The sequence below is a fragment of the Poecilia reticulata genome, linkage group LG1, assembly GCF_000633615.1.
Source record: "Poecilia reticulata strain Guanapo linkage group LG1, Guppy_female_1.0+MT, whole genome shotgun sequence".
Classification (NCBI taxonomy): Eukaryota; Metazoa; Chordata; class Actinopteri; order Cyprinodontiformes; family Poeciliidae; genus Poecilia; species Poecilia reticulata.
This window is the reverse complement of record NC_024331.1, coordinates 23,565,609-23,591,403: the sequence shown is the minus strand read 5'-3', so window position 1 is coordinate 23,591,403 and position 25,795 is coordinate 23,565,609. Positions and strand designations below refer to the sequence as shown.

The 25,795-nt window shown below is 38.2% G+C and overlaps 4 protein-coding genes across 5 annotated transcripts; 3 read left to right on the top strand and 1 right to left on the bottom strand.

The window, feature by feature from the left end:
* Nucleotides 1–308: 308 nt before the first annotated feature.
* On the top strand, nt 309–3,219 carry fdx2 (ferredoxin 2). The gene is made up of 5 exons (XM_008415361.1): nt 309–511; nt 831–882; nt 1,911–2,017; nt 2,086–2,173; nt 2,246–3,219. Exons 1-5 carry the CDS (start codon nt 325–327, stop codon nt 2,400–2,402), a joined length of 591 nt encoding a protein of 196 aa, XP_008413583.1. The 5' UTR covers nt 309–324; the 3' UTR covers nt 2,403–3,219.
* A 181-nt stretch (nt 3,220–3,400) lies between these two features.
* zglp1 (zinc finger GATA like protein 1) lies at nt 3,401–8,925 on the top strand. Of its 2 annotated transcripts, none has more exons than XM_008415387.2 (5): nt 3,401–3,547; nt 5,184–6,530; nt 6,626–6,738; nt 7,789–7,882; nt 8,088–8,925. In XM_008415387.2, the coding sequence occupies exons 2-5, from the start codon at nt 5,197–5,199 to the stop codon at nt 8,218–8,220; spliced, it is 1,674 nt and encodes a 557-aa protein (XP_008413609.1). In that variant the 5' UTR covers nt 3,401–3,547; nt 5,184–5,196; the 3' UTR covers nt 8,221–8,925. The 2 variants fall into 2 exon arrangements, with proteins under 2 accessions (XP_008413609.1, XP_008413618.1); XM_008415396.2 differs by lacking the exon at nt 3,401–3,547 and adding an exon at nt 3,581–3,938.
* Nucleotides 8,926–10,889: 1,964 nt separating this feature from the next.
* Nucleotides 10,890–11,895, top strand: LOC103469592 (forkhead box protein D1-like). Its single transcript, XM_008417369.2, has one exon. The coding sequence runs from the start codon at nt 10,953–10,955 to the stop codon at nt 11,757–11,759; it is 807 nt and encodes a 268-aa protein (XP_008415591.1). The 5' UTR covers nt 10,890–10,952; the 3' UTR covers nt 11,760–11,895.
* Nucleotides 11,896–16,109: 4,214 nt separating this feature from the next.
* LOC103468348 (sialidase-4-like) lies at nt 16,110–17,820 on the bottom strand. The gene is made up of 2 exons (XM_008415373.2): nt 17,574–17,820; nt 16,110–17,459 (listed from the first exon to the last, which is right to left on the bottom strand). The coding sequence occupies exons 1-2, from the start codon at nt 17,763–17,765 to the stop codon at nt 16,482–16,484; spliced, it is 1,170 nt and encodes a 389-aa protein (XP_008413595.1). The 5' UTR covers nt 17,766–17,820; the 3' UTR covers nt 16,110–16,481.
* Between the last annotated feature and the right edge of the window lie 7,975 nt (nt 17,821–25,795).

Here is a 25,795-nt window from a genome sequence, read left to right as displayed (position 1 = left end):
TTTAGATGTGTTTTCAGCTGTGACGTGCCCCCAAAAAACTTGCAGGAAAAGTTGATTCTGCCAAGTATTGAATCAAATACAAATTCACGCCACACCAATCAGCTTTTAAAAACCAATTACTGCTTTCCTTCCACTTATCAATTAACACTGCTCGATCTAATAAAATAAAATGAAATTGAACATTTCAAATACCTCAAGTTCCTGTTTTGACAGTGGTTCAGTAGCGCCCTCTGCTGTCAGAAAAGCGCTTCACAGCAGAAAGCGACCGCTTGGCTTCCTTCTTTTCCTATTGGTTGATTTTGGCCATGTGACCAAAACAGCGTCATGGCGGCGGCCGCTGCAGCCAGGTCGAGCATGGGACTGACTTTGCGGTTCTCCAGAGTTATCCCGGACTGTCGGTCATGCCCTTTGTACAGACTGAAGGGCTGCGTCGACAACACCGCCGGCTCTCAGAGGAGGGGGTCGTTTGATAGTCTCCGGACGATAAATAGGCATTTACAGACCAGTATATGTGAGTGGTGTAGCTTGCTAGCAGTGTTTAGCATATTTTTTAGGATGCATTCGTGAAGATTAACTGTTTTTATAAGACATCTAATAAATAGTAACCTATCTTACGAATACTGCTCTGTTCATAATGCCTGCAAAGTTTGGCTTGCAATTTATATTTCAAACCAAACATTGTTTAAAAGCTCTTGTGTAACTTTTTCCCTGTTGGAGTTGTTATGAGACTTCTGCAACATCTGTGTAACAAGTTGTAGATTCCCCTCTTTGTATTTGACTGATATGAAACAGTTACGTGGTTCCTGAAGTTACTGTTTCTCTTTCCAAAGGTCTCTCCCAAGCAGAAGAGGGCAGCTCCAACACAGAGGACCCAGATGATGTGTAAGTTCAAAGGGCTTTTATTGTGGAGTTATACACAACTATGAACCGGGACTAATCAATAATAGAAATAAAAATCCCCACTTAAACGTTGAAAATGTTCTATTTTGAACTGGTTAAATTCTATTTTTTTTTTGTTTTATTATTTACTTTAGTTCACAGTCTTGGTTTATCAAAGACAAAATACTTTAGTTTTTCAGACACTGACTGTTACCTGCAAATTCTCCATTGCTTCAGTGATAACGGTCAACATTTTAGATAAGCATTATCAGTATTTGTGTGGACATGATTCAATTTAAAAAAGTCTTTATGATAAATGTTTTATGTTTATATGGGTCATGGAAGCCTATGTAAACACAAACATGGAAGCCCTACAAAAGTATTCACACCATTCCATGTCATAAAGTAATGCAAATTTGAGTAATTTGGAAGTGAAAGGCATGTATGATTTTCCATCCATCCATTTTCTTACACCCTTATCCCACTGGGGTCAGGAGGGGTGCCCACTATCTCCAGCTGTCAACGGCGAGAGGCGGGGTACACCCTGTACAGGTCGCCAGTCCATCGCAGGTGTATGTTTTTCTTTTATTCATTATTCATTATTTTTTAAACAAAAAAGTCAGCTGATATCCAAAACTAAAACCTAGAGCAACTAATTGTCTTCTGAAGACAATGTCTACAAAGTTTGGCTTGCAGGTCAGTTTTAGACCAAAACTGAACTGTTCGCCCTTCATGCAAAATGCTATATGTGGCGGAAAACCAAAAACGCACCTCGTCCTGAATGCGCTGCGCCCTGCCTTAAAACATGATGATGTGATGCAAGGACAGGGAGGTAAGTCAAAAATATTGGGAAGAGAGAGCTAGAGCTAAAAGCTGAAATCCCCAAAATACTTGAAGCAAAAGTTCAGAGTTTTGCCTAAAATTGGGCTGAATACAAATGACACAAATGAATACTTTTGCAAGGTACTGAGTTGAAAAGTATACTTAAAATCTGTTTTTTGTTCATTAATGTTATCGTTTCTAACCTCCAGGGTCAACGTAGTATATATTGACCGCTCTGGCAAAAGAATCCCAGTTAAGGCCAAAGTTGGGGACAACGTCCTGTATTTGGCTCATAAACATGGAATTGACCTCGAAGGTGAGGGCGGATGCAGCTTAACGAACGTATGATGCTGGAATAATTGGATCCCTTTATGTTTCCTGTAGGAGCCTGTGAGGCATCGCTGGCCTGCTCAACATGCCACGTCTATGTGAACTCTTCCCATCTCGACAAACTTCCAGAACCTGAAGAGAAGTACGTTTGCAGCTGATTCTTTCCTGTGTGCTCTGGATCTCGGTAAAAGTTGACACATGTTTCGGTCCCCAGGGAGGATGACATGCTCGACATGGCACCCATGCTTCAGGAGAATTCCCGCCTGGGATGTCAGATCATTCTCACCCCGGATCTTGACGGCATTGAGCTCACTTTGCCCAAAGTCACCAGGAACTTCTATGTGGACGGCCATGTTCCCAAACCTCATTGAGCAGAGAAGCAGAGGAGGAAGAGGGGGGACTGAATAAAGAAAGAGGGTGGTGCTATGAGTCAAACACCGTGTTCTGGTTGAGCAACTGGGGTGACTGAAGAGCTGGAACAGCAGCTCTGAGAGCGTCTTACTGACATTTCCAGTTGTTTATGCAACGTCAGGACAGATTTTACATGAGATTGAGTCGAAGACTAAGAAAATCTGGTGATCTTAAAGGTTACATGCAAAAGAAACTGGGGTGGTTCAACTGATGATGTATTTATTGAAGTAAAACGTTCTCTGGCCATTTTAAGATTTCATTCAATGTTACAGACTGCTCACTGCTCCAATATCAGTTTAAGCAGAGTCGGTGTCTTTGCTGGTGAACAGCACATTCCTTTTTACAGCTTATATACGCACAAATATTACAAAGTGATTATTTTTCTGACCAGTCTCGTCTGATCTTAATTGTCACACTTTCTACTATGCATTGGACTTCCTTTTATGTTACCGTGCTTTATGAAATTAGCCATACGTCACACATGGAAGGGTTTCCTTGCTGTTTGGCTCAAGACTGACAGAAAAGCCATGTAAGTGTACTTGATGTTTGAATTCCAGAATGATGCTGATACTTAATACTCATTTGTTTAAGCATTTCAACACAAGCAGATGGATTGGATTTGAGTCTAAATAATTGATTAATTTCAGGTGTTCCAAGATGGATAACATTGTGGGAGTTTACTCAAGTCTACTGTAATTGTCCAACATACGCACAAATAGGATTTTTCTTTTTGTTAAAATGTTCAGACTGTGCAATAAAATCCACTCAGAAACTCAATTGTAAGCAGTGCATTATTTAAATAAATGCTTAAAATCATCCGTCTGCCTTAAAAAAAAAACAAAAAGAAACTAGTTTAATCCAAGGCTAACAAGCGGCCATTGCTCACTCTGCAACTACGCCTGTTTTCAAGGCAGCGTCAGGTAAAGTATTGGAGCCTAGCCCCGATCAGCATTTTTATACGGTGCAGGTGCAATCTAGTAAACCAAAAACACCTGTGTGGCCTCGAGGCTGACCCAAACCCCAACTCATAGCTATCAGGTTGAGTTCGAAACAAATTCAGGAACTTGCATTTCTCAACATTTTAAAGGGATTTGTGTGATCCACGGTGAGTTTCAAAAGCGATTAGCTAGTATGCGAATTCAATGTCCTTAGTTAGCTGTTTGTGAGTTTTGTTGTGGGAAATATTCGTGCAAACATCCTTCTGACACCCGTCCAACGCCAGTTGAATTCATATCGTATTATGTCAAATCTTCAGATCTAAACGTTTTAATTCGCAGTCTGATCCGCCAGAAAATAGGATTTGTGGCTTGAATGTGTTTGATTCCATGACAACGACCATTCTATTGATGTAAGCCGCTGAGCTTATGCGCTCGCGACAGTACTTCAGATGGCCGCGAAAAGCCTTCGACGTTCTAGAACGCAGAAAGTGCAACCTTTTCGTTCTATAACGACTTAAAACGAGACCAAAGATTCCAAAAATGATTACATTCTTTCTGGTGAGTTAAAAAAAAGTTACATTTTATTAAATGAGATCAAGTTTTAGGACGTCAATCATGTGTTTGCGTTATTTTCTTTACCTTGCTAGGAATTATACACGTAAAAAAAACAATTCCTCTTAGCCCAACTAAGCTGTTTAAAAGTGATGTATTTACTCAAAATGTTGTGAACTCCACAGTTTATGTTGTCCGCTGTCAAACGTCAAATGGAAACAAGAACCTCAGTTATGTGTAAAAGCCTTGAGTTGACATTTTTAGAGAGAAGTAGTGCTAGAAACTTCAAATCTTTGCTCGGCTTGCCTGAATCTGAACGTGCAATCTGAACTCGTATCAGAATTTCCGCGTTTTTGTATAGTTGTCGTTTCTTGATGTGATTCTATCTATCTATCTATCTATCTATCTATCTATCTATCTATCTATCTATCTATCTATCTATCTATCTATCTATCTATCTATCTATCTATCTATCTNTCTATCTATCTATCTATCTATCTATCTATCTATCTATCTATCTATCTATCTATCTATCTATCTATCTATCTATCTATCTATCTATCTATCTATCTGCATAGTGGTTTGTGGAGTTAATTTGTGGAAGAAATTATGGATTAAAACTTAAAATGTTGTATGACTAAGTCAATTAAAAAATGGGCAACTATGGGTGCTGCTGGTATGCTACTGAGTGATGTGATAGCTGTGCAGCACACTGGACATCATTGGATGTGAGGGGTGTGTTGTGTGTAAATGTAATGGATTATATAGAAAAGAAAAGGTTTTTTTATGCTTTTGCAGAACATCAATGTATATAGCTATCTTACAGAAGACTAGTGTAGATTTTGCAGAATGTGTAAGTTTTTTTTTTTTTGAAAACCTAGAATGTTTCATTGTGACGGAGGGTGTGTGTGTGTGTGTGTGTGTGTGTGTGTGTGTGTGTGTGTGTGTGTGTGTGTGTGTGTGTGTGTGTGTAAGTAGTAAAGTATTTGGATTCCATAAAAAAAACGTACATTGCGTTAGTCACATCAGTTGCTTCTTAAAATGGGATTTTCCATTAAAGAGCTGAGGTTAAGCACAGAATGACACGGCAAATTGTATCGTTTATAGATCTATAGTTCAGCTGACGGCCACTTTCTAGAAATAGATTGGGTTAGACTTGGAGCAGGCCAGCTGTAGCTTTTATTAAAGATGTTTCAATTCAGCTGGTACGTGATACCCTTAATTTATCTGCTTGTTTGGATCATTTTGCAGACAGTGGCTTAGCATGAGCACAGCGCCAAGGACAGAAGCTGCATTTATCCAGGACAACCAAAGCAAAGCAGAACACAATGATTCACATTCGGCCCTCTTCTACCTCTTTCATGAAGTTTCGAAGCTTGCAACACCAATCCACAAAAGTTTGTTTGACACAAATCCTGCTTCCAAAAAACCTACTGAGGCATCAGATGGTAATAGTTGCATAACTGAAAAGGAAGAGCGAGCTACTTCCAACCCTTTGGAGGATCCTTCAGGAGTAAAAGACGGGGATGAACATTTATTCCAATCCTCTTGCAGTTCTCACCGACACAGTTTGTGTTGCATGATACCAAACAGCCCCTGGAAAGTGCTGAGTCTAATCAACCTGCACTGTGAAAGACTACTTCATGATAAAGATGCTGAGGATGCGGGCCTCAGTTTAGGATCATCTTCAAGAGTCAGTCACTCGAATGCCAAATTTGCAACTGCATCGCCAGGCGTAACAAAGGGGGGAAATACAGAAGACAGTCTTGAGGGCACTTCAGGGCTGTCACTTCAACTCTGTGAGAGACGGATATCTCCAGCGTCTGTGGTGGATTTGAAAATGGGTAGCTCTGAAGAAGTTGAAGAAGATTCTGGTGAGGGCTGTAGCCTGCAGATACACTCTGCTGAGAAAACGGCTGCTCATGCTGTAGCGTTGTGTGAATGCAGCTCAGCAGTAACTTTGCAGCCTCTGCACAGTTACAGTGAGAAGCCAAGTGTTGGCAAACGGCAATCATTGATCCAGGAGTGCAAGAAGGACTGGTTTCATACTGAAAACGATCATTTGAATGCATTGTTTCCTGAAAATGCTTTGCAGCAAGCACAAATCTCCAGTGTATGTTCTACTGCCCAGATTACTTTCAGTTCAACCTATATGGAGTGCACAGAGGTGCCACAACCAGGGCTAACACTAGACCTCAATGCAAATTTTACTTTGTCTACAGAGAAACCATGTAACACCCAGCTACCTCCTACCAGTGCAGGTTTGCTCTCACCGCAATCGGGACAATATGATCAATTCTCAGCATCAAAAACTGAATGCTGTCATGTTCCCCAGGAAGAAAGCCACCCCGTAGCTGACTATTCAACTGTCTCTAGCTGTACCGTGTCATATGCAACAGATATTTGGAAGGTGAGCAATGATGAAAAAGATCAGCTTTCTACCAACAAATGTAGAACCAAGACCCGACGGAAACAGCCTCACCCCTCTCGCAGCGCTGATGGTCAGGACCCAGACTTCCAGGGCGTAACTTTCAGGATAGACACAGAGCTGGATGACAACAGGCAACAGAGTCGGCTTCTCATTACTTCAAAGTACAGGTGAAAATGGCTTCGGCGCATTTTAGTGATAACATTTTCGAAGTGTTTTAATTTGAGATGATTGACGTAACAGTCGGCAACACTGTCTGTCACAGCAAGAAGCTCTGCAAAAGTGTGAGGAAACCAAAGCTGAGGACACGGGCATTGCAGAAATTGGCTAAAACCAGCAGTTCAGATGAGGAGAATGACCACACAACTAATATCAATAGTAAGTAAAACCTGAAATGCAAAACATTTTGTAATATTTACTATTATTGGAGATCCCTAATAATCCACTGACCAGGCGTATACTGGCTCAAGCCAATCTACACTAGGAGGACTGCCAATTTTGATTTTAATCTGTTTAGTAGTTTAACACATCCAAATTAAAACACATTAAAATTGTTTTTATCCAACCGATTAATTTGGCATTTAAAAAGAAAAAGAAAATGCTGAAGGTTATGTGAAAGTTTTGAAGAGTATTCCAATATAAGCATGGAAGAACATATCAAATAGCTTTATATTTACTGAACCTAAAATCTACGTCCTGCACGTAGATTTTATATAATCTACATGCAGGACATGGATGTTTAAAAAAAAAAACCCACCCATGTCTTAGGCAGACATACCAGTTTAATACTAAAGTAGGTAATATGTGGAATGTCCATATCTCCACCAGAGGGCGTGACTAGACCACCATCTTTCACCATTAGTCTGAGTAAATATTTTGGGATTATCGGTAAAAATAGAATCATGACTGAAATTACTTGTATTAATGAATACTTTAGAAAATTAGTACAAATTGTCGGTAATTGTCTGTAACCATGTAATGCTTGTGTGAATCATAATCATACGCATCACAGTGAAAAGGCGCATCTTTTTACTATTGTTGTGAGTGAAAAGAATTTGTTTTTCTTTCAAATATTCCTTTCATTTCATATGTTGGTCTGCACACTTTCCCAGACATCTTTTGGAGGGTGAAATTCAAAATGCATTTACAATTTAATTTCAAACTTTTTTTTTTTTTTTTTTTTTTTTTTAAGTATTCACAACTTACATTTTACTAGTATTTATTTTAGGACTTCATACTCTTTAAGTTCATAGTTATATGAATGCTTTCATGTCAGAATCAACTTATTGGTCATTAATGAGACAAAGAAATCCCAAAATGTTCAGTGGTATTACAAGTATTACTTTAGATTGAGACTAATGCTTGATGATGATCAATTTTTGACTTCTGTGATACAAAACTGATTTTGCTGTAATTCTGTGTCATCAGAAGGAAAAATCTGCGCATCCTGCTGCACCAGGAAGACCCCCATGTGGAGGGACGCAGAGGATGGGACTCCTCTCTGTAATGCTTGTGGAATAAGGTAGATTTAAAGTCGGCTTACTGTAATTTCTAATGTTTTTTTTTGGGGGGGGGTTCGGTTCTTCAAATAATATTCTCTTAATATCAAGGCTAATCATAGATATTTTGAATGAATGTACATCTTGTAAGACAAATTTACTTTGTGGAAGGGCTAAAAATAAAAGTACATTTTTTTTGTCTCTTTTTTTTTTTTTTTTTTTTTGAAGGTATAAGAAATACCGAGTCCGCTGTGTCAAATGCTGGCATATTCCCCGGAAAGAGGGCAACTCCAGCTCACTCTGCATCAGGTGTGGAAACTTGGTGAAACTCACCTCAGCTCAGCGGAAACATCCCTCTTAGGCTGCACACACATGCCGGTTTTTTATGTGTATTCTTGGCAAAGCTAGGAACAAACGAGGTCAGAGCTGCTTCTTTGTTTACTTGTTTACAGTTAAGCGCAGGTAGCGATGCAAAAAAAAAAAGAAAAAAGTTTGAAAAGAGTTGTAAAATGCTCTACAATTGTTGTCAGAGCATAAAGTGAAGAATTGATGCCAGTTTGTGCATCTTAATTTCTATGCATCAAGTGTGATGGTGTTTAGACAGCGTTTTGTGTGTGTGGATAGAAACATTTACTTATGTGGAGATTGAAGATTTTGTGGACAAGCTGTACGTCATGTAGCCTCAAAAACAGGACGCTGAAAGATTGCAGAAAGTTTACCTTTATTATTGTTGATATCTTGTCATTTAACTTAGCTTTTCCGTGTAATGACTATCAGTTATGCCGGGTGGCTCCAGTATTTAATGGTAATATTTGCTGATATTAACTTCAAAAACAATTTATTGCCTTCGACCCTGACAGTGACTCTGTCTGCTAAACACGGTGGGTAAACATGCACAATTTACATTTTATTTTGTCTTGTTGTATTTGTTGGTTGTACTTGTTGGCAAAATACATTTGGAAGGCTGAAGTGGTGCACTTTCTGTTGCCTCTGAGAAAAAACAAGCAGTTATTTTGTGTATTTGCGTGGGCTTTGGTCTGTAGTAAATTCAAAAAGAAACATCTGATATGTTTTCCACTTCTTTCATGTGTGTAAATAAAATCTGTACAGCTGACATAAATCCACTGTGATAATTACAGGGATTACAGCATAAAATAACGGTTTTAGAGAGGTGCACAGATTACATTGGAGGTAACAAATTCTCCATAATGAGGCTTCCCACAGTTTTCCCCCAGCCGTCCAAGTGGGTGGCCTCAAACAAATTGATACAACGCAGCTATTATATCAAAATGGATTACGTCTCCAACGGTTTCCTCTCTCACCATGTGCCAAAACATTTAGGAAGGAGAAACACTGGTGGAAATGAGCACTGTGAAAGCCAAGAACATAAAACAAACAGCAGCTTCATAAATTTCACGTGTCCTCTCAGATTTCCTATAAAAAACATTTTGAAACTCACCTGTTGCCGTCAATTAAATGGAACGGTAAATGCAAGTTATAACAAACACACTAATGAAGGACAGGTTTGTGTATGCATGTTATTTTCAAAGATAAACTTTTGATTTTAATTAATGCCAAAAGGGACTCGAGTGATCATGTTTACATCGCCTTGAAAAAGTATTCCGTCCCCTTAAACTTTTTTCACATTTTGTTGCACAATCTACAAAAACTTCTATGTTCTCTGGGATTTTATGTGTTAAACCACCAAAAAGTGCGGCATGCATTTGTATTCAACTTCTTGCATTAAACCTTAAATAAAATTCAATACAATCCATTGTACTGACCAAATGAGACCAAAGCTGAACATTTTCCTTTAAATGCAAAAACCTATGCATGCTGGAAAGCTTACCCTACATGCTGGGGTTGTGATTTTTATCAATATTTTTTTCCCTCAAAGTATCAATTTTTTTTTTCATTTGCAAGTATCGATACATTAAATCCTACTTTGAGTTTTATGTCAAATCCACATGAATTAAATGACAGCTGTCACACATGACATTTTTTACCCAGTTGCATGTGTACATTAAAAATGACATGTAATGAAACAACCAGTTACAATTAATCAAATAATGAAAGGAAATAGATAAATTACAGTATCTAATAAATGAATAAGACAAGAAAAGGTTCCTTTTTTGCATAACCAAATACACAATTGTTTAAATTAACATTTTAACATTAAACAAACCAAATGCATGACAAAAACATTTATTACACCAGCATTAAATGTTGCCAATGGGTCTTGAGTGATCAGTGTGCAATAAGTTCAATCCAAGTCTATGGAACAGTCACAAAATGTCACCAAAATCACTCTGTCCCTCTAAAATCTTTCAGAAAATCTTTAAAATGTATAGAATCGTATTGTTTGCTGAATATTGTGATATCATATCATATGAGCAGAATATCGCACATCGTATTATATCATGAGATTAGTGTATCGCTACAGCCCTACTACACGCCATACTGAATACGGAGGTGCCAGCATTATGCTGTGGGAATTGTTTTTATCAGGTTCCAGTAAGTTTGTTCAAGAGGATGGGAAAATGGATAAAGTTAAATACAGGACGAAAACCTGACAATTAAAAAAAACAGGGATAAGTTTAATCTGAACAAGGCTAGACCTGAGGCCAGCTCTTCTCTCATTGATCTGATGAAACTTTGTAAAGAGCATGCAAGTTGTAATTCTTGCTAAATCATTTTATTGTTAAAATGGAAATAACCAAAGTCTAACAAAGAGCACTGAAATTGTGTTTATAAAAAGCTGTAAAAGCATTCCTGTGAACAATTATGTTTAAGTTTAACATAAAGATCGTTCCATTTCTATGCAAAAGTTTAGCAGCAGTGGCTTGTAAACTTGGACGTGATTTAGTTAATATTTTGCTGGCAAATAGAAGGCACTTTGTTTGATGTTAGCATTTTGGGTCGAGTCTGCAGGGGGCAAAGGAGGAGGATGTTTAGAGTGGGAGGCTGCACTTAGATGCAGTCAGATGGTTTATGTTTTTGTTAATGAAAAGGGAGCAGGGGGTCCTTCCCATTAGACAGGCTCTGATTTCCCCTGTTGGGGCCGAAGTCTCTCCATTGGCTACCCTCTGGACCATGACGCTGGACCCCAGACCCATGGATGAGACGGACATTGACGTGGAGGGTCAGAGCGACTGTGAAGACGCGGAGTTTTCTGTGTTCAGTGAGAAATCCGCGTCCTCTGCTGCTGCTGTCCCCAAACAGGACGGTCAGAGCAGGAGATCCGCCTCTAAGCCTCCGTTCTCTTACATCGCTCTCATCACCATGGCGATCCTCCAGAGTCCGAAGAAGAGGCTGACCCTCAGTGAGATCTGTCACTTCATCCTTCAGCGCTTCGCCTATTATCGGGAGAGGTTCCCGGCGTGGCAGAACTCCATCCGCCACAACCTGTCGTTAAATGACTGCTTCGTGAAAATGCCACGGGAGCCCGGGAATCCTGGCAAGGGGAACTATTGGACGCTGGATCCCATGTCGGCCGACATGTTCGCAAACGGGAGCTTTCTTCGCAGGAGGAAACGTTTCAAGCGGCAGCAGCTGTTTCTGGGAGCGCTCAAGGAGCACAGGGCGCAGGATCGACGCAGCCCGGCTGCGGGGTCGCCGTTTGGCTCCGGACTCCACTGTCCCGATTCAAGCCTCCAAGCGGGCTCGGGAGGCCGGGTACGACTTCAAGTTTGTCCCGGGTTGCCACCTGCGGGCTGCATGATCCCAGCGCTCTCCTCGCTCCTCTCCGGGAATCCTCTGCTCACGTTTGAACACTGGAACTCAGGATTCCCAATAGCTCCAAATCTTGTCCTTCCTTCCGCCTCGCTGCACGGATTACCGTCCTATCCAGCTTCTCAGATGCCAGTTTTCCCCTTGAAAGTTTCGCCCTGCTTGATCTAAAATATTGCATTTATTTGAACTGCAAACATCCAGACGGCAAAACGGTACATATGCTTCTCAGTCCAACAGGACGTGCTTATAAAAAATGACTGTCTCACATTTAGTGCTGGTTTAAATAAATATGTTTAATTATAAACTAATAGTGTCAGTTTGAATTAATCAAACAATTATAATCTATGCCATTTTTTTTTCAAATGTGGAAAAGTCAAGTTTAAAAATATTTAAGAAAAACTGAGACAACAAAAGCAATAAAAAACCAATAATGATCAGACAGTATTCAGGAATCAAAGAGACGCATATTTTCGATGAAAAAAAATAATTTAGGGCAAAACATGCGACACATAATCATTCATTACATTTACGGCGGACTAAAGTAACGATATATAAAACTGTTTTTATATCATTTTAGACTACAAGTTGAATTTATTTTTGGGTGTTTGGGCCTTTTTCAAACATGACACAAATTTAAATGTAAGAAGTGGTGACTATCACCGATCAAATCATCGGTAGGTGATATCACATTTTCAAACGACACTGTGTACTGCAGTTTGATTGCAATGTGGAAACGGACTAATCTGTAACTTGTTCGTTGCAAAATCAAAAATTATACCAAACTGATAAATGCACCAAAGGCTATAAGATTTAATCAGACTTTAGAGTTGGGGAGATCCATTCCATATTTTAATGCATTTGCCTTAAAGTAACGTTTACTATTCTTACACTTGAAATGTGTTTACATAAAATATAGAGGAAAATATTGATAACATCAAACCGAAAAACACTTTTTGTTTTATTTACCCTAGCCTTGTATTAACCAGCTGTGCTGCAAGCAAGAGTGGAATTGTAGAGGAAGGCATTGTCTAAAATATCTACCTCATATTGATTCTTCTGAAATATTTATACATTACTGTTTTTGTTTTAAGCTCTGAGGCAGATATTGAAGGTAGGACGTGCAAATTACATGAGTGTAAGTGGGAGGATGGACATCTGCAGCTAAACATTGTTCCCCTATATGTTTCATTTGCAAAAAAAAAAGGAAATATGAACTCTTCCAAAGTGAAATGTACAAGAAAAATTGCTGTGGGCATTTAGAGTTTTATTATGTGACATCTAAACCTATGTATTGTCCTATTTTAAGGGGCATTAAGGTCCCCAAGAGGCCTTTAGCATGACCTGTCAAAACCCACTTAAGTCCAAAATGTTTTATACGCCTGGTAAATTTGGATTTATTTGTTTAATTTTTATTTATTTTAATTAAGATGTCTGATTCTGATAGGGAATGAGGCAGACGTCTTTCAAAAAGTAGACCCATTATGAAATGAGTACTGATTTCAAATCAAATAAGAAATGTAATTTATATTTTATTTTTAAAATATGGCTTGTCAAAAAATATTTCTACCCTTCTCAGTAATCAATGGAAACGTTTTTGTTGTCCTTACTCTTCTTTTTTTTTGGTATTTTGTTCATGTTTGGTGATGAGTTCACAGATTCTGAGGTCGGAGGCCTCCGAGCAATCATCCTAATCTTTGGCTCCCTGCACATATTTTGTGTCAGATTCATGTCAAAGCTCTTGCTGCGCCACTTTAAAATCTTAATATAACCCCCACTCAGAAAAAAAAAAACAAAAAAAAAACACTTTGATTAAATTAAAAAATTCCTTTAAACCTAAACTAGGATTTTTGTAATAGACCCAAAGAGAAAAGCACATAAAATGAAGGAACATGTTTATACTTTGTTTTCAAATTGTTTATTAAAAATCTGAGAACAGGGATGTGAATTTGTCAGGGCTGGAAGCAAAGTAATTAATGACATCATTTTAAGAGATATCATGGCCAACTGTGTGGTTGGTGCTAATAAGTACAAGGCCACTGAGTCGTTCCTGTGCCAGTGGAGAACTTGGGTAAATTTTAATCAATTTCAGTTTGGAAAAACTCCGTCGTGCTGAAGCGACTGTTGGATGCAGACTTTCCTGAGTAAGCCAAAGATTTGGGAACAACTCGCAAATTGTAATTATGCATAACCGCATGACCAGCAACCCTCCCGACCCCACTAAGGGACAAGGGTGTAAAGAAAATGGATGGATGGCATAATTGCATGTCTCCAAAAGTAGCGGCAGCCAACAGTTGAATAACATTAAGCTATTGTTTGTGTACCAACTATAAAAATTATTTAGAAGTAGTTTGTCATGTGTAATAGCATTTAGCTTGTATTATTACATTTTATAGTGTGTGTGTGTGTGTGTGTGTGTGTATATATATATATATATGGCTGTGGTATTTGCATTGTCCTCCTTTCATTCTTTTACCTCTAAATTGAATAAAGCATTAACTGTATTAAAAGTATCAAATATCTTCAGAAGTAATCTAATAAGTAAGTAGAGTTGATCTGTGGGTAATTTAATCCCTGCTCTGTTGAGGTTTATTCCAGAAAGTTGGTCAACAAACAACTTCATGAAGATCAAGAAACACAGCAGGGAGAAAGTTATGGAGAATAACATGAAAATTGATCTTCATAGTTTATATAGTTGCTCAAAGCTGGTGGAGAAATTCACCAAAAATGATGAAAATTGCTAAATTATTCAACAAACTGATTTAATCAGGGAACTGGATGCCACATTTTCAGACTTTGGTTGTCAAAATGTGAAATGTGTCTGTACCAATGACAACTATGCCATCCCACATCATTATGCTACCACAACCGTGCTCTGAAAGTCTAAATTTGATTTTTCAAAAATACGTTCTGTCATTGTGACTAAAAACTTCAGTCTTTCTCCAGGATGCATTTAGCTCATTCATGCAGTCAAATCTTAGGACCATCCTTCTTGGTCGGTATCGAGTAAGTCCATGCTGATCTAAAATTTGGTTCTCTGTGGACGGTGTCATTGTCATTTCAAAGTTTATGACAGGAATTTAAATGTACCCCAAACACCAAAGCCTACAAAAGCAGCTGTTTTAGAGATGATCCAAACACTTATTGGTCATCAGTTTGAACCTCGTCAAAGTTCCTCAGATATTCATGGTACAGCAGCAGACGAAACAAAACAACTTTAAAACATATTAAATGACACGTTGGTTTTTCCAGTGCTAACAAGAAAATTCAGTTTGTAATTTGATGTGATCTATTTCTAAAGAAGAGGAATTCAGTGCCACTTAATGCCTCGTGACATGTAGTGTCGGCAAACTAAAATATTCATAATTTAAGCATAAATCCAACAATTTAAAAAAAAACAAAAAAAAAAAAACAATATTTAGCTGCAAAATACCACAGAGAACATAGAATGTATGTAATGAGGACTTCTAGCCACACAATAATGGAGACTGGATCATTGTTCCAGAGGAAAATACTTACTTTGCAATGTAAACCATCATCTGGTGTCTTTTCATTGTGTAATGTGGTCTTGACAGATAAACGATAAACACATGTTCAGTAACTGTCATCAAAAATCTGCAGGTTTATGTAGAGAATAAAAACACACTAAAACACTACCCCAGTTGCCTCTCATTGGCTCCCATTTAGATTGTTTTGCTGCATTGCTAATAGCCCTAAATTACTTTGCCCTTCAAAAACTCAGGTTTTCTGTCATCTGTGAGATCCATAAACGGCATCCTGCTAACTATTTCCATGCGGGAGTGCAAGACTGCCAGTCATAAATGCAGAACACTTTCTGGGAGTGATTCACTGTTAATAATACATCTAATATGTAATACAAGCTAAAGACAGGAGGCCAATTTTTCCAGCTGCATTGTCTTTTGCAGATGTTGGCTTCCTCTGGAAGTCATGGAAGGATCCAGCTCTAGCTTCCAGTCACCTTATTCATTTTCAGTGAAAATACATTTTTTTACAGGCTGGAGAACATGTAATCTGCGTATAGTAATGCTGAATTAAATTGGAAACATTCAAAGACGGGTATTTTCGTGAAATGAAGTAAACCTTGTTTTTCCCTGTCTATTAAATCAGACCAAACCTCACCTGTTTTAGATCAATTAGGGTAGCCAGAATAATGGGATATATGTGTGATGTTCAAAACATCGACTTGTTTGTCCTTCAGCCACTTATTAATTTGGCACACTGATTGGGGTCATTGTCTGTTTGGAAGAGCCATTTGTGTTGTAGCTTTACCTTTATGAGATGTTGCTTTAATAATTACCACATGATGCTCTTTCCTTGTGATGTCTGTTTAGGACATCTGCCCCTCCTGTTGCATAACCTTTCAAGGAGGGTAAACACATTTTACATCAAACAAGGTTTGTCTAAGGGCCATATAAAAAGCTCAGGCAGGCCAAATTTGGCCCCCGGGCCTTCAGTTTGTCGCGTGTGTTAACGTTGTGTTTTCAAGAAAAATCCTCAACAGTTCAATAAAAGTTTTATTGACTAAAGATTAGAAATTGCAAATAACATTGCCTCATAGGAATTTAATGCACTTTTTAACATTTTAGCTATGCTAAGGAAATATAATCAAAAAGATTACAGAAGACAGTAGATAAAGATGACAAAAAAGATTACACTATATTTTGTCAATGCCAGAAAAGTACTAAGAATTAATGTTAAAAATGTTAATGTTGGAAACACACCTCATGCTCAATACAAGCTACAAGAAAAAAAAATTCATGTAGACAATTGTTTCATGTAAACTGAAATCATATCATTTATCATTAAAGATTTTTGGTCAACCTTTCAAAAATGGTCCATTTGTCAAAACTGAGGTATAGGATTTTCACTCGATTAGGCAAAGCAAGTAATTATTTCACTCCCGATGGGCTTAGTGGGTTGCTGCGATGTGGAGGTGTGACTTTCTTGTGCGTCTCCCTCCATTTCATTTAAGTTGAAAATTTTTAAAGCAATCTGCTCAGTTTCCTTTTCCTTCCCACATTCAAACAAACAGGCAAACCAGCCATCACCAAGGTAAGCAAGGTCAGAGTAACCACTGGGGCCCCTGTAAAGGATCCAGGGTTCACTCCATGCATTTGGATCGGATGGGAATTTGTTCAGAAACACACCCAAATCAAGTCGTTTTCTTTTATGGCTTGGGTGTGTGTATAAAAGCCAGTGGATTGCATCGCCTGCTGCTGCCGAGTCTTTGTTTTGGGCTGGGAAGGAGACCACACTTCCCTGACAGCCACAACCTGTTTCCACAAGCTTTTGGTCACTGTGTATAGCAAACATTTGTCCTTTGCTGTCACTGGAAGCTTCCACCCGGTGCCCTTCGCTACTGCGGGCATTGCAATAGATGTATCTGCCATTCGCATCACAAACCTCAGCCATTTGACACTCTATTGATTGTCTTTCAAACAAAGTGCCAAACTGCCAGTTTACCCCAGAATCGTCGCTAAACAGGGAGACAGCATGTGGAGTAGGCTTAACAGGTTTTACACCGATGTAAGCATAAGCTGGAATCATCAATCTACCACTCTCTGTTTGAAGACCATGACCTGGCCCAATTGCAAAGGTCACCCAGTCACTACGCAGATGTTCAGTCAGATCAGTTAGTCCACTCCAGGTTTCTCCAAGATCATCACTGGTGACGTAGCAGAGCCGGGTTTTGTTGCAGTAATTGCCAATTTGCCACCATTCTGTGCAGTTTCCTTCTACGCAGATGAAAAACAAGAAGAGCTTCCTGTTTGTCCTGTCGTACACCGGACAGGGGTTCATGGTGCGGTAGCCATCAATGTACGCTTCTTCCACTATTTTCTGCTCAGTCCACTGCAAAACAGGATATGCAGAGGGATTAAGTATAAGAGACGGTGTGCTCGACAGAAAAAAATGTAAAATGAGAAGCTGTGCACCAATTAAACAGTTAACTGGAGGGGCGGATACCTCAACTGTAACCCTGTTGGTTTCTCTCTGTAGCGCTCCCTTTTTCATAGCCAGCTCCTCCGCCATATGATCGGCTTTTTCTGTTCTTCGCTCAGCAAAGGTCAGAAGAGTTTCTCCCACGGACAAAAGAGCAGGAATCCTGTAAACCTTGGGTTTACAGGACGATTGTGGATCATTATGTAACCTGTCCATTGCTGGAAAGTTAACGGTCTGTACCGAGTAGTGACGTGTCGGTCTTCTTCTTCCTGCGTTTTATTGGCGATTGGCAAGAAACGTCTGGTACTACCGCCACCTACTGGAGCATGGTTCAGGATGACCTCTCTGTATCTGAACATCTTCGTCTGTCTTAATATAAACACATAACTACTATATATAATCACATTTTATGAAACAATTTAGTTTTCTTTAAAAATCGAATGATTTGTATATTTGCCACCTAAGTTCTTATTCAATTTCTAACGTTTTCCTTAAGCAATGTTTGTCAAAATCTAAATCTTGCTTATTTTTCCTCTTTTTCCAGTCCTTATTTCTCCTACTACGTTTTAAATTTTATAAAACCATCTTCTTCTTTTTTTTCTTTATTCCACTTTTCTTGCCGTTCTTTCACCACTTTTTCTTTTAAAATGCTGTTTTCCTCAGATTTGCTCGACTTAACTATAAAGCTAATGGGAATTTGAATGGTCTTTTTTGCTATCTTATCTACCATCTCATTTACTTTTACTCCAACATGCTGGTAACCACCCAAATGTTGCTGTTAAATATTCTGTACTTTAAATAATGAAAGGAATATTTCTAGTAAAATGTCTGACCTACTAATATGAATGATATTTTAATGCAGAGCTTGAATCTGAACAAACTATTGTTTTTAATGGTTTAATGTTTTCTTATTTTATAGTAAACAATACTGCCAAAATCTCACCTTTATACAACAGTCCATTGCTGATTCGTTTTTCTATTTTTAAGTTACATTCCAGTACAACACATGATATTACTACTGTAGATTTGAACACATTGATGGTAAACATTTAAATATAATTCTACTGAATGATGATCTATAATGAGATTTGTCTTTTTTTTCTTTTCCATTAATGTCATATCCACTATTGCCTCTGGTAAAATCCCGGGTGGTATAACTGATTTAGGTGTTGTTTGACTAATTTCTAAACTATCCATTTGAAGTTCTTTTATTTTCTTCTTAACTATCCATCCAATACTCGTCATTTCTTTTGTTTCTTTTTTTTCCCAGCGCTGATTTAAAATTTTCCATGTTGGATGAGTCATAAGTCATAGGTTGTAAATTTAACCAGTACTGGTAATTTGTTTTTGATTTTGTTCTTCTATTATGGTCCTTTCAGGCTTTTCTTAAGCACAAACTAATTTCCGTATGGTCCTTTGCTGGGACTTCCTCTTTGTTTTGAGTTTTGGCTAGTCCAATAGCCAAACAAATCCTTCCAAACATAGTGATAACACCCTGGGAAATGAATAGTCTAAAAAAATTATTAAAATCCAAAAATGATACACTTGTCACATTCATCATGATCATCATTAGCTTGATCATGATGAATGTACACTTGTAACAAATAATGAGCACTCTTTGGCATATCACAATAATATTTTGTATGTAATTTTTATGAAAACTAGGACACATCAAAACTATATTTAAGTTCTTTACACCAGTTGTATCAGCTGGAAAATAACTTGAACGAAATTCCAAAGATTTGTTTTAGCAACCTACCATGAACGCCTAATCAGTAGCATGCATGGACCAGTGGTGGATATTCAAGGAATCATATCCTGGTCAAGCCCCTCTTTCTGTCAGCCCCCAACCAATTAAAATGCAAACAATTATCAGTTTGTTTGTTTGCTTTTTTTGTTAAGTTTGTTTGTTTTCAGAAGAAAGCAGGTAACCTACTCTCCCAGTACTCTGCAGCAAGCAAGGGAAACTTATTCCATACAAGTAGTAGCAAACTTGTTTAGCTTTGCCAACTGATGAGATCGGATAAGATAAGACGGGATAAAATAATATAAGATCTTGACCACCTTTCCCCTTTCCAATGCTGCCCTGGGCAACTGCCGACATAAACCATATCAAAAACCATCGCTGACTGTTACCATGCCACAGATATCATAAGTTACCCTGTTTTCCTCCCCTCTATCTTTTTTTTAAATTTTTCTTCTTGTTCTCCTTCCTTCAATCTATTGCTTTGTATCCACTTCTGTCTCTAATACTCTTATACATGACAGGTGCCTGAGAGAAAAGCCAGGGAAAGGAGAGGAAGGACGTTCATCATAAGTCATTACTTGGCTCTGGGCTAAACATTTCATTAAACGTCTATTTTAACTTTAGACTTGACTTAAGAGCTTTAAAGTCGTAAAAACTACGTTTTAAGTAGAAAATACATTTAGAACAGAGTATAGATTTTGAAAATCACTTATCAGATCAGGGCTAACATGGAAAGGTAAGTGTAACAGGTACATTTATATTTTTATTGATACTCACTACTTTTACTGTGCCAAGAACATTTTAGAGGGCAACATCATATGTTAGGGATGGGGCTGATCCAGTTTGATGAGGGTGTCAGAACTGAAATCGGCACCACGTGTAACGGAATATTAGGTGTAGGCATCTGGATCTGTTCACCAACACAGACCCCATCCAAAAACCTAACCAGGGAGAGAACTTAATGACACAATGTTTTTACCTCCTTAATAACATGCTTAGATAGGAAAACAACTACCACTACACAAACCAATAAAAGCCACGAATTTAAAGGTAAATAACATTAAGTGATATATATGCTTACATTGATCAGCTGAATGAATGAACTCACTATAGGAGTTTTGCAGTGCACTGCTTTAGAGGGAGGGCAAGCAGTTAGGAAAGTGAGAGAGCGATGACTTGCTTGTTTTGTGCTGTTGTGTTGACAACCTTCCCTTCTGGTTAGGACCACCCTGCTCGCCGCTCAGCTCTCAATAAAACAAGCTCTCCTTCACCCTCGCTTGCTCCTTTCTCAGGTCATTTGAGAGTTCTTTGACTTTTTTTTTTCTTCTTCTTCTTTTCAAGTGACCCCCTGCTTTGTTGGTTCATTCTGACAACACACGTTACACTGGTTTTAGTTCCTGAAGGGTTGAAGACTTATGGAAAGTCATGTCATTATGACCCCCCGGCTGAGCATTATTGCAGACAACAGGCTGGAAACATTATCTTGCAATGTTACAGTTAGTGAAGCAACAAAGAAGCTTTATTTGGTACCTGAATTGAAGCTAATGATGCTCTAAAGAGCAGCTGTGTAGTAATCCCGAGGCAGGTTTGATTATATGATGAGTTCTGAATTGTTATATAGAACCGCAAAAAATAAAAACAAAAATAGCTAAAAAAATACACTTTTTTAGAAGTTCTGAAGCAGATGTATAAAACTTCACAACTTCCTTTATAAAAAAAATATCTCGTCGCTAAAAAGTGACCAGTTGCACAATATACGTGCATTTAACTACTTAATGCTTCTAAATCAATCAATCTAAGCTGAAGGGGATCCTAATGTAAGTCTGAGAGAAAAATTTTGAGAGAAATTTAAAGAGAAGGAAGAAATTAAAGTATAAGAACCGGTTAATCAATGTCGTACACACAACGAGCATTACGATTCTTTTTTGGTTCTGGCTTTAGAGATTTCTGGAGCCCTTCCAGTTTTGATTCGGATCAAGGTGACACACTTAAAGACAGTTAATGCTGATGCTAAGCTTTAAAGAAATGTAAGAAAGAACCTGGTGTAAACAAAAACATTCCATTTGATTGGGCACTACTTTCTGGTTCTGGTTCTGCGTGTGTCAGAAGTCACAGAACTTGGTTTCCCTGACAACCAGCTGCTTCTGGGGGAGGAGCCATCATAAAAACTGATCAACGAATCAGAAGAAAACTATGGGAAACCTCAGAGCAATAAGAAATATCCTCCTCTGTCAACAAACTGTTCTTGTAGATCAGTTTATTTATTATTATTTTTTTTTATCCCTGGGAAGATTTTACATCCATGATTTTTATGGTGGAAATTTTACTCTGTGCAAAATAAATCGCTACAGTAAATAGTATGACACCCCCAACTTTAATGGCACAGTGAGTTTCCAGAATGCTTTTACATACATGTGTAAAGAGGGTGTGTGACTTTGTGGGTGTGTTTAGAAAACTGTTAAACGACTGTGTGAAGCTCGAATTGTTTATGGCAACACCCAGAGTGCTGATGTACCGTCTTCTTTGCTGCAGAAAGCAACAAAGCTCAGGACTCAGAAGAACTGCCTCAACTGTCTTTGTTAAAACGTTTTCCATTTCAGTTTTGCAAACAAACAAAAAAGAAAATTACCTCAGAGTTTAACACTAATCAATATTTAAAGGTATCTCAATATATGAAAGTTTTGACAAATTGTCAGGCAATAAGACTTCAATATCTGTGTGTAATGCTTCAAGGTCATATACTTTTTCATACAGTTTTTTTCGTTTTTCCTCACTTTGACAGCATGTAAAATTAAAAAAATAGTGAAATGAAAGGAGTAAAGAACAAAATACATCTGAAGCCTTAAGATGCTATCTTTAGCAGAGGAGTAAATACTATACAGTATCTATCAGACTGTGTCATCTTTGTTCTGTTTTGTTTTTTTTACCAGTAGAATTTGGGAACATGTTGTGTCTTTATAGGAAAAATCATAAAGATACTGCAAGAAGCTTACAAAGATCTGGCCAACATTTATAAGAAGGGATGTAATGTCAATCCAAGATTTTCCACAGATTATTCAAGAGAGTGTAAATCTTTTCTGAAACTGTGTTTTTTAAGTGAAATATTTTTTTGTTTTGTTTTGAATCAATGGTCATATATTTTTTTAACTATATTTTGAGAGTCGTTTGTCTCGTATCATATCAGAAACAGTCTTCTAGACTGGATAAACATCCTGTATGAAAGGTTGGAAATCAATCTGCAACAAATTTAACAATTATTCCAACATGCAACAAAGTTAACTGAAAACAAATGGCAGAACAAACTGTGGGCTAAAACCTCAGTGCATACCAGGCCACATTTAGAAACCTGGCTCTCTGTGCTGTCCAGTTTCTGGCGAAACCTGTATGCGTGTGCGTGTGTGTGTGTGTGTGTGTGTGTGTGTGTGTGTGTGTGTGTGTGCGTGTGTGTGCGTGCGTGTGTGTGAGAGCGCAAAAGATTGAAAGAGAATGTGTGTTTGTTATCTTTAAGAGTATTCTGTTTAAAACATCTGAAGAGGCAATAAACAGATTTTTTATTTTTTTGTGTGTGTGAAAGGAAAAAGCCTCGGCGCAGCTGTGCTGAACTGTAATCCTCCAGACGTCCGGAGAGACACCACAAAGGATGGCTGAGTGGCGACCACATGATGCTGGGATTCACTTCAAATATCTGATGATGTGAAACAAGACAGATGCACGGACACATGTGGAAAAGGCCAGATTCTTCACGAGGGTCTCGGCTTACACAAAGGAAAAGCTGGAAATACATCTGAACAGGAGAAGCATCAGAGCGATCCAAAACAAAAGCCGTGGAAGAAAACATTAAGTCTTTTTTAGGGAAGAAGTGGCGTTGGAGGTCTTATAAAATCAGAATATTTAAGCAGCATTCAGGAAACATAAATATCACGTACATCATACAGCTGTGCTTTTTGAGCTGTTCCTTATTTCCTCCCATAGGTCTTGAATGCATAGAGTACCCATGTTAGACACACTTCACTTATATGATGACAGATATTTAACACAGATGTACTCATGCTGGAGCTAAAGCCTACGCAGGGCCACACGCAAGCATCAGATCCACAGGTTTTACTGCAGCCAGAAATCTGAACAATTACATCAACCTTGAATTTTAGAGCGATCCTTACACTATGTCTGCTGGTGTTTTACTAGCCTTTACAATGAGTGAAAAGGACACGTTTTACAGTTCGACTTTTAACAGAGTCAGGTGGGATAAAACTTTGCAGCAGCACAGTGTGCAGAGAATCGGTGAAAAGAGTTCATCTAGTTCCAGCTAATGTAGCACGCCAACAGAGCGTAGGGGGACTGAATCGTCACTTATTTGTATTTGTCTTTCCAGGGCTGCTGGTTTAACTTAATACCTCGTTATGTGAGCAGGCTCTGAGGTCAGCAGAGCCAGTGGGCAGAAGGGAAACAAGTAAAGGCCCAGCATGCTCAGGAAAAAGGTTTAATACAAACAGCTCACACAAACATAAACTCTCCTGCTTTATTTAGTGGTTATGGCAAAAAAAAAAAAAAAAAGACCTCATAAATACTCCTTTTTTTTCTTCTGTCATTTAAGAGGGTAATTTTAACATCGTGTGGTGCAACTAGCCACATCTTTTTCCTGTTAAATTTTATTAATTTGGCCTTTTCTTTCATCGTGAATTTATTGGACTTCAGAAAGAGCTTAGCCATTGTTAACTGTGTAAACAGCTGTAAACCACACACAGACACCACGCTGCAGAGAAAAGAAACAGGCGAGTCAGACAGAAAAAAAAAACACTTAGCTCGCCAAAATGTACGAAATCATTGCAAAAGAATTCATACCTTTTGAACTTTTAGATACTTTATTATGCTACATCATATTTTATCAGTTTTTCTTTGCTTAAGATTATTTTTACAAATGTAAATCTGTAAAATATGGCATGCATTCGCATTTAACCCTTATTACTCTGATACTCTTGAATTAAATCTAGTTCTAGCAGTTGTCTCTTTAAAGGTTATCTAATTGCTCCTAGTATAAATCCAACTGTTCTATGAAGGTTTGTTAGAGAAGATTAGTGAGCCAACAGCATCAGAAATTTAAAGCAGTCAAGTGACCAGTGGACTCAATCCAACTGTAATAAGACCTTTGTTTTAAGGTGCTACTAGTTGTTCGGTAACCTTGATGAAATTAAAGTCAAATTTTCATTAATTTTTCAACAAGTTGCACATTTAAAACGTGTGATGACAAGAGAAAGAGGGTTAGGATAAAAATCTAAACTTCATTTGTAGGTGTTTAAAGATTTTTGATATTTTAAAGGAAAAACTATACACATAAAAAAGCAAATCTGTCTTTTCTCAATACAAACAATAAACATGAATTCACCGACTGGTCTACAATGAGATTTTGGTTCTGTGTATACGCCCAGTTTCATTATGTCATCTCAACAGCCTCCTAAACACACACACAGTTGCAGGAGGTGGTGGTAATCTGTGGTTTATAGTGCAGCATGGCCGCCTGCAGAGGTTCCTCCAGCACAACAGGAGAGAACAGAACAAGTGTTTGTGGATGTGCAGGGTGTGAGTGATGTATATAACCCGACCACAGGCAAACAGGAAGCAACACTGTCTTAATATTCATAGGGAATCACAGAGAAGGAGAGCAACAATCCATGCTGTTGTTGGAGACAAATCATGTTTTATTCTCTTCTCTTTATCCTGCAAACTGGCTCTGTATCCAGACCAGCACATCTGGTGGGCAGATGTTTATCTCTACTCTGTCCCTTATTTTCTCTCCATCGTTCCTTTGTGTTCCTCTGGGCAGGCCTGGTGTTAATCTCTCTCTCCTCCACCTGGCCGAGACCACCCACGCTCAGAGCAGCGCGGAGCGGCCCACCAGCAGAGAGTGTATGTGTTCCAGGGTGTGTGCAACACAACTTTGGGCAAACAAAGGGAGACCTGTACTTACATTCACACAGAAGCAACAGTGACATGAAGATGTAGTATGAAAGCATATGAAGCACAAAATTAATGTATTTTGCACGGATTCTGATGCATACTGATGTTATGTTTCGTGCATTTCAGTGTAGATATAGAGTGTAGATATAATAGATTTAAAGAAATTCAACTGCAGTCCAACAAAAGATGTAGACATTTTAAATGAAAATGAATAATAATAATAAAAAAAACTCATGCAGATAAATGATCAAAAGATGAAGAAACACGTAGACAGAACTGTATTTCTGAAAAATGCAATGAAATGGCGCTGAATGACTGTCATCTCTTTGACTTTTTCGCCATCTGGTGGAGGGACTATGAAAGTACAGTCAATCTTTGGCTTTTACCTTCCTGCAACTGCTAATAAAATGCTTACGATGGATTTGAAGAACCACACGAGGGCAACAATGTGTAAGAGATGCACTTTTTCCCTTTTTGATCTGTGAGCTTAAAATAAAAGTGAGCAAACTCACAAAGCAGTAAAAATCATGTTTTAGGATTTAAA

What these genes read in the sequence shown, in the direction of transcription:
- fdx2 (XM_008415361.1), top strand. Translation starts at nt 325, where the DNA reads ATGGCGGCGGCCGCTGCAGCCAGGTCGAGCATGGGACTGACTTTGCGG. An exon ending in GCATTTACAGACCAGTATAT is followed by an intron (nt 512 to 830) that starts GTGAGTGGTGTA and finishes CTCTTTCCAAAG; the next exon opens with GTCTCTCCCAAGCAGAAGAG. An exon ending in ACAGAGGACCCAGATGATGT is followed by an intron (nt 883 to 1,910) that starts GTAAGTTCAAAG and finishes TCTAACCTCCAG; the next exon opens with GGTCAACGTAGTATATATTG.
- zglp1 (XM_008415387.2), top strand. Translation starts at nt 5,197, where the DNA reads ATGAGCACAGCGCCAAGGACAGAAGCTGCATTTATCCAGGACAACCAA. An exon ending in CCACACAACTAATATCAATA is followed by an intron (nt 6,739 to 7,788) that starts GTAAGTAAAACC and finishes CTGTGTCATCAG; the next exon opens with AAGGAAAAATCTGCGCATCC. An exon ending in TGTAATGCTTGTGGAATAAG is followed by an intron (nt 7,883 to 8,087) that starts GTAGATTTAAAG and finishes TTTTTTTTGAAG; the next exon opens with GTATAAGAAATACCGAGTCC.
- LOC103469592 (XM_008417369.2), top strand. Translation starts at nt 10,953, where the DNA reads ATGACGCTGGACCCCAGACCCATGGATGAGACGGACATTGACGTGGAG.
- LOC103468348 (XM_008415373.2), bottom strand. Translation starts at nt 17,765, where the DNA reads ATGGACAGGTTACATAATGATCCACAATCGTCCTGTAAACCCAAGGTT. An exon ending in CCAACAGGGTTACAGTTGAG is followed by an intron (nt 17,460 to 17,573) that starts GTATCCGCCCCT and finishes CCTGTTTTGCAG; the next exon opens with TGGACTGAGCAGAAAATAGT.